Source organism: Myotis brandtii, unplaced genomic scaffold, assembly GCF_000412655.1.
Source record: "Myotis brandtii unplaced genomic scaffold, ASM41265v1 scaffold426, whole genome shotgun sequence".
NCBI classification, from domain to species: domain Eukaryota; kingdom Metazoa; phylum Chordata; class Mammalia; order Chiroptera; family Vespertilionidae; genus Myotis; species Myotis brandtii.
Window position 1 is genome coordinate 453,195 of NW_005366314.1, and position 9,726 is coordinate 462,920.

At 46.7% G+C, this 9,726-nt stretch overlaps 1 protein-coding gene across 1 annotated transcript in view; it reads left to right on the forward strand.

Moving 5' to 3' along the window:
• Positions 1 to 9,726, forward strand: part of DDX4 (DEAD (Asp-Glu-Ala-Asp) box polypeptide 4) — a 44,072-nt gene that overhangs the window by 6,285 nt on the left and 28,061 nt on the right. The window contains exons 3-4 of the mRNA XM_014546034.1: positions 4,922 to 4,982; positions 7,163 to 7,240. Of these exons, the coding sequence (XP_014401520.1) occupies positions 4,922 to 4,982; positions 7,163 to 7,240 (139 nt within the window). The remainder of the gene's footprint in view (positions 1 to 4,921; positions 4,983 to 7,162; positions 7,241 to 9,726) is intronic.

The following is a 9,726-nucleotide window of genomic DNA, read 5'->3' on the forward strand; positions in this document are numbered from 1 at the left end:
AGCTCGGTCCCCCTTCCCGGGCCTTTTCCACCGGCTCCCTCCAGCGCGCTCTTGTCCGGATGGTGTGACAGTGGGGCTAGCGCGTTCACTCTGCTCCTCCACGTCGCTGTTTCCTGAACGCGATGCTTTGGGTCACACGCGTCTTCCTGGGCAGGACCGACCCCGATAGCATGGCCTTCCTGTGGGCGTGGAGTCAAGACGCTGGCAGCTACTCACTGTAATAGTGTTACGAATATCTATCGAAGGCTTATGCTTTGTTTTAATTTGGGAGGGTTTTTTTTGTTTTGTTTTTTGTTTTTTCCAAAAATGGAATTACTGGGTCAAAGGACATTTTATGGTTGTTTCCCCCCTACCCCAAGTTCTCAATAGAAGTGTCAGGATGTAAAGTTTTATTCACAGATACACCTTCTCCAGTGGACTTTGAGTCACCTGTCTAGTTTTTATTTTTTCTTCCTTCAAGCTTTTGCCTTATTACATTTCCTCAGTACCCAGCAGGCAGCGTCCTGTGCGCGCTGATTGCAGACGGTGTTTGACGTCTCGTATGGCTGACTCGGGTCTCGCCAGTGCAGCCTTTTCGAATTTTTGTGCTGTTCAGTAACATACCTTGTTTCATGATTTGGGGATACTGACTTGAATATAATTTTTGTTAACAAATCTACCTTAGGATTCTTTATACATATTTGTGTGGGTCCAATTTGTAGTCAAATTTTTGCATTTGTCTGCAAACTAACACCTGGTGCTGGCTTTTTTGGTGGTTATATGGCCTATTTGCCTTGAAGGGAGTGGTGCCGTTAACAGCTTTTTTGCCTGCCTTGGTTGAATAAAAAGTACAGAAACTAGGGATGAACGTGGGAGTTTTTAAAATGGTATTTTTAATGTAGGAGGGCTCAGGTCTTTTATGCAGCCCAGTTTCTCTTAGGCACCGTTTTGATTGGTTTTGCAGGCCCAGTTTCCATTTGTAGAGACAGCTGGGTTTCCCTTTTGTTACATTGATAGTGGCTCTGAGACCGTCTGGAATTGGTATCATCTTAATGTGTGTGATAGCCTTTCTGAATGCTGCTCAGGATTCTATTCGGAGATTTAATGTTGACACATGCTTATATAAATTGGAATAATTGGCCACTGTTCTGGTAGCCCTTAGGATTTTGAGAGTCTAGATTTTGAGGCGAGTGCACCACCTCAGGATAGAACAGTGAGATGTGAGGTGAAGAAAAGTCGGTCATCTAACAAGTGCACGGGACGGCAGACATCTCGGTGCTCGGGCGTTGGTCCCTGCGTGCCAGCTGGTTGGGACATCCAGAAAGCAAATACTCTGAGGATTAAAATGGAAACAGCTTGAAATAGTCCATCCACAAATATAATTTTATAAAGTGGGAGCAGCAAAGTTTGTAAAATGATTTGGATAAGAAAATAAAGTCCGCACCTTCTCTGTTCACATCACGCTGTGGTTCTGAAGTAGCAGAAACAGATGTGGCCCCCGGACATCACGGAGCTGGCAGAACTAAGGAGGCCGGCGTGCTGGAGCCCCAGGGCGAGTTCTGGCAACTTCTGCGCCTAGTCATCAGCGAGACGTGGGAGGAAGAGTGTCTCTTAATCGAGAGCACGGGAGCTCGTTGATGCTGAATAGGGCGAGTTGTGGGAGATGGGCAGTGTCTCATCCTCAGGCCCTAAAGGCTAAGGAGATGGCCCCGGCGGTTGAGCTGGTCCAGAGATGGGGAGAGCCCTCTTGGAGGAGGGCCCGCAGGTTACAGCTGATGGGGATGCCTGACCCCGGGAGGAGCTGCACCCCGAGTCTTCTGTCCTTGCTTCTGTTCTTGTCTACACTCTGCCCTCATTGATGGTGGTTCTGCTGCAGCCTGTCGTTGGTCACCACATTATGAATTTGGATTGTTAAATGCTTTTGTTTGGGGAAATTACTTTTATTTGAAAAAGGGCTTCACACCGAAACCAGGGCCTACATATTATAAGCTCTTGCAACAGTCACATTTGTTTCTGGGCTTTGGTGGTTATTTCTAAATGTTGAGGTGCTTTGCTCTTTCTTGTGAGACCTGGCAGCTTGCTGCACTTCGGGTCTGTGTGGGACACGTGGGACTCAGGTAGGAGTTCTGCAGCTCAGAAGGTGCTGGAGGGGGGCCCAGTCCTTCCCCACAGCAGCTGCGGAAGGTGCTGTCGGAGGAACCAGGCTTCAGCTGGGGCAGGAGGGGCTGATCTGGCTGGCACCGCTGGATCAGAAGAAGGGGTGGAGGGTGGCATTGTCTGTATCTTGGGACTTTAATTTGTGTGAGACCAAAGGAGGAGAGATGTATTTTGTTCAGAATTTAAATTTATATGGCAAACTACCTGTGTAACCGGCCTGGTCAGCCTGTCTGGGCAGCCTACTCAGCTTTGTCTGACGTGGAACCGAGACTAGGAGATGAGATCCTGGTCTTCGGGACAAGTCCATGTAATCCTCGAATGCATTTCAGGGAGTCTGGGCATCCCATGAAAGCGGTGTTTGTCAAGGCCCTCGGGGGCTGGCGGGAGAACATGGAGCTGCCGCACTGGACACGAACCTGGGCTGGAGGCAGCATCTTCAAGGGTCATCAGTTGTCCAGCTGGGAGCTTATTTGGGTGGCACACCTGACAAGCATTTGAGGTCCAAACCTCGCCAGGTTTAAGAGGAAAAACAACTTACCATGTGAGGGAAATACTTATTTGCTTGGAAAAGATACAAGACTTTAAAAAGCTATGATATTCCTGATTGAAAATAATAAGAGCACTAACAAGGGGAAAAGAAATGTGTTTATCAAAATGCACACATTATTTGCAGCTGCACCTGAGGGATATTTGTAGGTGCATATGCTCTTATGTGTAAACATTTTGAAATTTCTAAATTGGTTCATATGGATGGTTTAAAGGTTATAAATGGTTTACAGCGAAGTCTTCTAAAAGTGAGCGTAAGACAAGACCTGTGATTCATTGAGTAAATTTTATGGAGCCCTACTAGGTGCTGGAGGCAGTGGTAAACACTGTAAGTAAGGTGCTTGCTGTCCTGGATGTTATGTTTTACAGGGGAGACAGGATAAGCACACTTGAGAACCGAATGATTATAGTGAAAAGTGCTATGAATAGTTCTGAGGAAAGTGTGTGTGTGGATGGAGAGGGGGTGGGTGTGTGTGAGAGAGAGACAGACAGACGGTGGATTAAGATGAGGTGGAGAGGAAATGGAGAGGACAAGCTTCCCTGGGACGGTGCCTCAGCCTGGGCCCTGAGGAGCCCCACGCGCCATGTGCAGAGGTCCTGAGGAGGAGCAGAGCTGGCCATCGGGGCCCCAGGAGGCAGATCAACGTATGGGTTCCTAGGGCTGCTGAAGCCAGGGGACCCAGCTGGGTGCTTCAGGCAACAGACGCTGGTTCTCTCCCAGGCCTGGGGCGGGAGGTGAGCGGTCGGGTCAGCAGGGTGTGCCCGGGAGGCTGCCGGAGAGAACCCATGGCCCCTCCAGCTCTGGTGGCTGCATCTCTGTCTGCTCCGTCTGCATGGGGTCTGCTCTGGGTCCTTTCAGCGCCCTTGCCTTTCTCTTGTAAGTACAAGATACCAATTCCTAGTCCCAGAAACTTGTCAGTGTTACCTTATCTGGAAAAAGTTCTTCCATGTGTGAGTGAAGATTGTGAAATGAGGAGGTGAGTGTGGATTTCCTGGGTGATGTCATTTGCTGAGAGGGAATCTATGGAAGATGGATAAGTTGGGGAGGAAAAATGTTTTAAGAACTCTCTATTTGTTCGGTTCAGTTTGAGATGCCTGTGACACACATTAGTAAGGATGCCAGTCACTATATGAATTGGTTGCTTAGGAGAGGGATCAGTCTACAGGTAGAAAATTGGGAGTTATCTGCATGTTAATGGGATTTAAAGGTATGCGACTGGGTAGAGTTCAATAGAGTAAAACTTAGAGGGATCTGCTGCGAGCTCAGGGCACTCCAACTTCACAGGCTGGGCGGGGAGGAGCTGGCCAAAGGGGCTGAAGAGGCAGGCAGTAGCCAGGGCAGTGTGTGCTCGCTCCTCCAGCCAGGAGAACGTTGTCGGAGGAAGAAACTCATTTCAGATGCTGCTGAGGGCGCCTCTGGGTGAAGCACAGGGTACTGATCGCACTGCCTCACTTCCTCATTGGAGGCATATTCCCTGCGGAGTTAAGCTGGAGGCGAGGCTTGGGGGCTTAAAGAAAGAATGAAAAATAAAACCAAAACAAAATATAATAAGTAAAAAGATAAAATATGAATCTAAAAAGAAAGGAAGGATGAGAGGGTGCAGGCAGCAGTGTTAGGAGGGTCGGGGAAGAGGTGCTGTAGCTGGAGGGGAATAGGAAGGAAGTTGACCTTTTGAAGGTAATGAAAAAGGTTGAGGTTTATGATGAAATGATTATGCTGAAAAACATTTTTTGGTGTCTTGTTTCAAAATTTTCCTTGAAATGAATAAGTTTCATGTATATAGGACATTACATCCACAGCCTGAAGATCGTCTAGTAACAGCTTTTCAGGTCTTTAGTGCCAGCGTGTTAACACTTACAAAACCAGCCCTTTTTTGGTGCTCGATTCAGCCAGTAATACTTTGGCTACGAGAGAGGGAATGCACATGATCTAGGCATTCATTGGGTGACTCTTGTATGTGCCCTGACCATGGATCGAACCCACAACCTTGGCGTATGGGGATGATGCTCTAACCAACTAAGCTGCCTGGCTAGGGTCTAAGTGATAGGTTAATATGCTCTGCATACAATGTTACTTGAAGATTTTGGAATAATTGATAAAGGAGCATCAGTGACCCAGGAAATCTTAACAGTCTACCATTCTTTTGTTCTGAACAAAGCCAGTTATTAAAATTTTCTAGTATCTGTGAAATAGATTATGCATTCTATTACAGTAGAAAACTAGTCTTTCTTCTTACAGGATAGGTATTCTTCTGGAGCAAATGGAGACACTTTCAGCAGGACGCCAGTGCCATCGTCAGGTATGAGTTAGGCCGGAAGGAGGAGTCCTGTCCGGTGAAGGGCTTCACCTTGGGAATGAGGGGCTGCCTGGCAGACAGCTCCTGGAGACGCTTTGAAGATTCCCTAGTGAGAACTGTCTTATTGGGCTATTTTGGGGTGGGGGCCACTTCCAGTTAGAGAAGGGGGAGAACAGAGAGTATGGTGCTATGGACAGCTTTATTTGATAGAGGGGGTTTGCCGTCCACTTCTAGGAAGAGCCCAAGAATCTCAAAACACCAACCAGAAAGAACGTATGCACCCCTATGCTCATAACAGTGCCATTCACAGCAGCTAAGATCTGGAAACAGCCCAAGTGCTCAGCAGTAGATGAGTGGACAAAAAAGCTGTGGTACATCTACACTGTGAAATACCATGCAGCTATAAAAAGAAGGATTTATTACCCTTTGAGACAGCAGGGGGACCTAGAGAGTGTTATGCTAAGCAAAATAAGCCAGTCAGAGAAAGACAAATATCACATCATCTCACTTATATGTGGAATCTAAGGAACACAATAAACTGATGATTAAAATAGAACCAGAGGCATAGAAGCATGGGACAGACTGAGGAATCTCAGAGGAAAGGGGTGGGGGAAGGGTGGGAAGAGATTGACCAAAGAATTTATATGCATACTAGAGGCCTGGTGCACAAAATTCGTGCATGGGGGCGGGGGAGGTCCCTCAGCCCGGCCTGCGCCCTCTCACAATCCGGGACCCGTCGGGGAATGTCGGGCCTATATTGGCAGTTGGATCCCTCTCGCCCAGGACGCTGCATGCACCAGTGACCATACTTTTCATACAGGTGAAAGGCATCTTGCTGTTGTATGGGGAGCTACATTTTTTTGCCCTGATTATAAAAAGTACTACATAACAAGATCCTTCTGAGGCAATAGTACCATTTTTTCCATCTTATGGGTGGAAAAACTGAAGCAGAGAGAAGTTAATTGGCTTTGTCACACAGTTATAAGTGTCAGAATCAGGGCTCACCAAAAAATGTGCAAGTCAGAGTCCAGGCATGTCATTGTTGCATCATCCTGTTTTTTTAGTGTTAGAGTAGCCTTGTCAGGTTTTAATTTTTAAATCTAAGTGACTGTTCCCAATATATAGGGTAGGGTCCCTAGGCCTGACCAGCGATCAGGGGCGATCTGTGGGGCTACCAGCCTGTGGGATCAGGCCTAAACTGGCAGTCAGACATCCCTCTCGCAATCCGGGACCGCTGGCTCCTAACAGCTTGCCTGCCTGCCTGATCGCCCCTAACCACTCTGCCTGCTGGCCTCCAACTGCCCCCCTGCCTGCCTGATCAACAACCGTCTCTGCCTTGGTTCCGCCACCATGGCTTTGTCCGGAAGGACATCCGGTCTCCCAGTCTAATTAGCATATTACCCTTCTATTAGTATAGACTAGTGGCATGGTGCACGAAATTCGTGCAGGGGGGCGGGTGTCCCTCAGCCCGGCCTGCACCCTCTCCAATCTGGGACCCCTCGGGGGATGTCCGACTGCCGGTTTAGGCCCAATCCAGCCTGCTCACTCCCAACTGCCCCCCCCTGCTGGCCTGATCGCCTCCAACTGCCCCCCTGCTGGCCTGATAGCCCCCAACTGCCCTCCCCTCCTGGCCCAATCGCCCCTAACAGCCTCTGCCTCGGCCCCACCACCATGGCTTTGTCCGGAAGGTCCCCTGGAAGGTTTTACAGTCTAATTAGCATATTACCCTTTTATTAGTATAGATATGCATAGCCCATGGACACAGTAGGGTGGTGAAGACCTGGGGTGGGGCAGGAACTGAATGGAGGGGAGCAATGGAAAAAAGGAGGACATCTGTAATACTCTCAACAATAAAGGGGAAAAACCACCAAAAACCTTTGCCCGACCTGGACGCTGCATGTTTGGCTGTCAGGCTGCTAGGGGCTTGCCAGGGTCCCTGACATAGGGAGCAGGACTTGGGCCTGTAAAGGTGAAGCGCTTGCAATGGGGTCACCATTTATCTTGTTTAGTAGAGCTGCCTGCTCTTACTCATAGCCCATTTTCCACTCGGCAGCCATCTTTTTCATTCCTAATTACAATTCCTCCTCTGCCATGCGAGTGGGTACGTTTTAAAAGGGTGTGAAGTTTGCATACCACCAAGATCCTTGCTATTTTGACTCCCTTCATAATGTTATTTGCTTTAGAAATGGATGATGGACCTTCTCGAAGAGATCATTTCATGAGAAGTGGATTTGCCTCTGGGAGGAGTTTGGGAAACAGAGGTAAGGGGCTTTGTCTTACCTTAACCTTGTCGGCTGTGCACAGTGGGCTGAATGAGGCTGGTGTGGCTGTTCAGTGCAAAGCCAACTCTGTTCTAACTGGGTGGACAGTAGATTCTGTTGGGATAATGAAGTCATCATTTTCTCAAATGCCATTGTTCCTTTTCCTGCTGTTACTTTTTGGCAAAGTAGGACATAGTTTAATTGCTTAGACAGATGGGTTCAAGATAGTTGCTTCACAGAGCGCCCGCTTCATGTGTTTATGACGATTGATTCCCAGCAGCTGGCGTGGAAAGTGTAAGGCTTCAGAGGCAGGGCGGGAAGGGTCTCCTTCAGCTTTGTTTCCCAGGGAAAGGCAGTATGGGAAGCATTTCTATGATCTCATTTGTAGTAAGAGGTTATTTTTCAAAGTTTGAATTTTTTTTTTACTTTTAGAACTTGATCTGATAGATAATGACACAACCTTCCCACAGTCCATCTTTAGATTTGATAATAAAATGCTGAAAATATTCTGCACTATGGTTTTTTATAGTGAAATAAAATATTATTCGGATCTCAAATATATTTAAAAATACATATGACTATTTTTTTAAATATATATTTTATTGATTTTTTACAGAGAGGAAGGAAGAGGGATAGAGAGTTAGAAACATCGATGAGAGAGAAACATCGATCAGCTGCCTCCTGCACACCCCCTACTGGGGATGTGCCCGCAACCAAGGTACATGCCCTTGACAGGAATCGAACTTGGGACCCTTCAGTCTGCAAGCCGATGCTCTATCCACTGAGCCAAACCTGTTAGGGCATATGACTATTTCTTATGGACTATCATAAGCTAGGGCTAATTGGCAGTTTTAAATACACATAACACTTATTGAATATATTAGCTATTTGAAAAACTGGATATTTCTAGATATTTTTATTCATTGGAAACTAGAAGTTGATGTGTGTGGTATTTCATTTGATGTTTGGAAAACTTAATATCTTGTTTAGATACAGTTAACACAAATGTGAATTTTATATTTTGACATGTTCCTGCTACTAATGGATATAATTTATTCTTTAAAGATGCATATATATTCTGTTTTTTAAGCCTGTGTCAGTGGTTGGCAAACTGCGGCTCGTGAGCCACATGCGGCTCTTTGGCCCCTTGAGTGTGGCCACAAAGTTTCAATCGCACTGTATGTGCGCGCCCGCATGTGGTATTTTGTGGAAGAGCCACACTCAAGGGGCCGCAGTTTGCCGACCACTGGCCTGTGTGTTAAGTCAGAGGCACTGATGGTTTGGACCATGTAATTCTGCCAAGAGGTTCAAGTGCAGGTTTTGTTTGCTGTTACTAACATTAGAAATAATAAATGTCTTCATGTTATACTGAAAGGAATGTTTAATACTTATTTATAGTTTACAATCCTAGTTTAGAATAGGTTATGTGATATTTTTCATGCAGACTGTTGAATAAAGCCATTTTAATGAGAAAACCATAACATTTCACTACAATTTTTTAAATTATATTTTTACTGATTTCAGAAAAGAAAGGTGAGGGAGGGAGAGAGAGAAATATCTGTGATGAGAGAGAAATATCAGTGATGAGAGAGAATCATTGATCAGCTGCCTCCTACTGGGGACCCAGCAACCTGGGCATGTGCCCTGACGGAGAATCAAACTGCGACCTCCTGGTTCATAGGTCAGTGCTTAACCACCGAGCTACGCCGGCCAGGCTAAAACAGATTTTTAATTCCATGTTTTAGGTTGAAATACACATTAAATTTCTGATCAAAACTCTTTGTTGAGTGTTAATACTTTAGAGAGTTATCTTTATACTCTATGTGATCCCGGAAATTCACAGAACCATGAGTATGACTTCTTTCCCTTATGATTCGCCTGACTTCTAGCTAGTTCCAGTGTCCATGTTATTTCCCCTCAGAACTTGGAGAGCTAGGAATGTGTTTTTGGGATGAACTCTTAGTCGCTTAAAACGTAACTGGTTTGCTTTTCCTGTTCTGTGAAGTAGGGTCTGAACAGCCTCAACTTCTCGAATCACACGCATCTTCAGGTTCTGGTGAGAGTGCTGACGGTGGCTCAGACACAGTTTTGCCTGTGGCTTTGGAGTTTCATTGACCCCTGACCCCTGGGTGGGCTGCTGCAGAGATGGCGAGGCAGTGGGCGAGGATCAGGAGGCCTTGCTTCGCTTCCCCCAGGGATGGAGTGCAGGGCAATCGAGCTGCCTTGGGTGCCTGTTACAATCTTTTGTTTTAAATAACCCTGCTACTTGCCATAGCAACTCTGCCCTTGATATTCTTAATACAGTGGGAGAGAACCACAGGGAAAGAAGTGTTGCTGGGGATGTGGGGGAAGGGTTGGTCTGACCGGAGCGCTAAAGGGAGACCTCACCAAGAGGTGGCCTTTGAAAGAGGCTTTTATAGAGTGAAGAGAGTTTTGATAGGGACAGTAGAAAAGCAGGCCCGCCACAGCGAAGGAGCAGCAGGTAG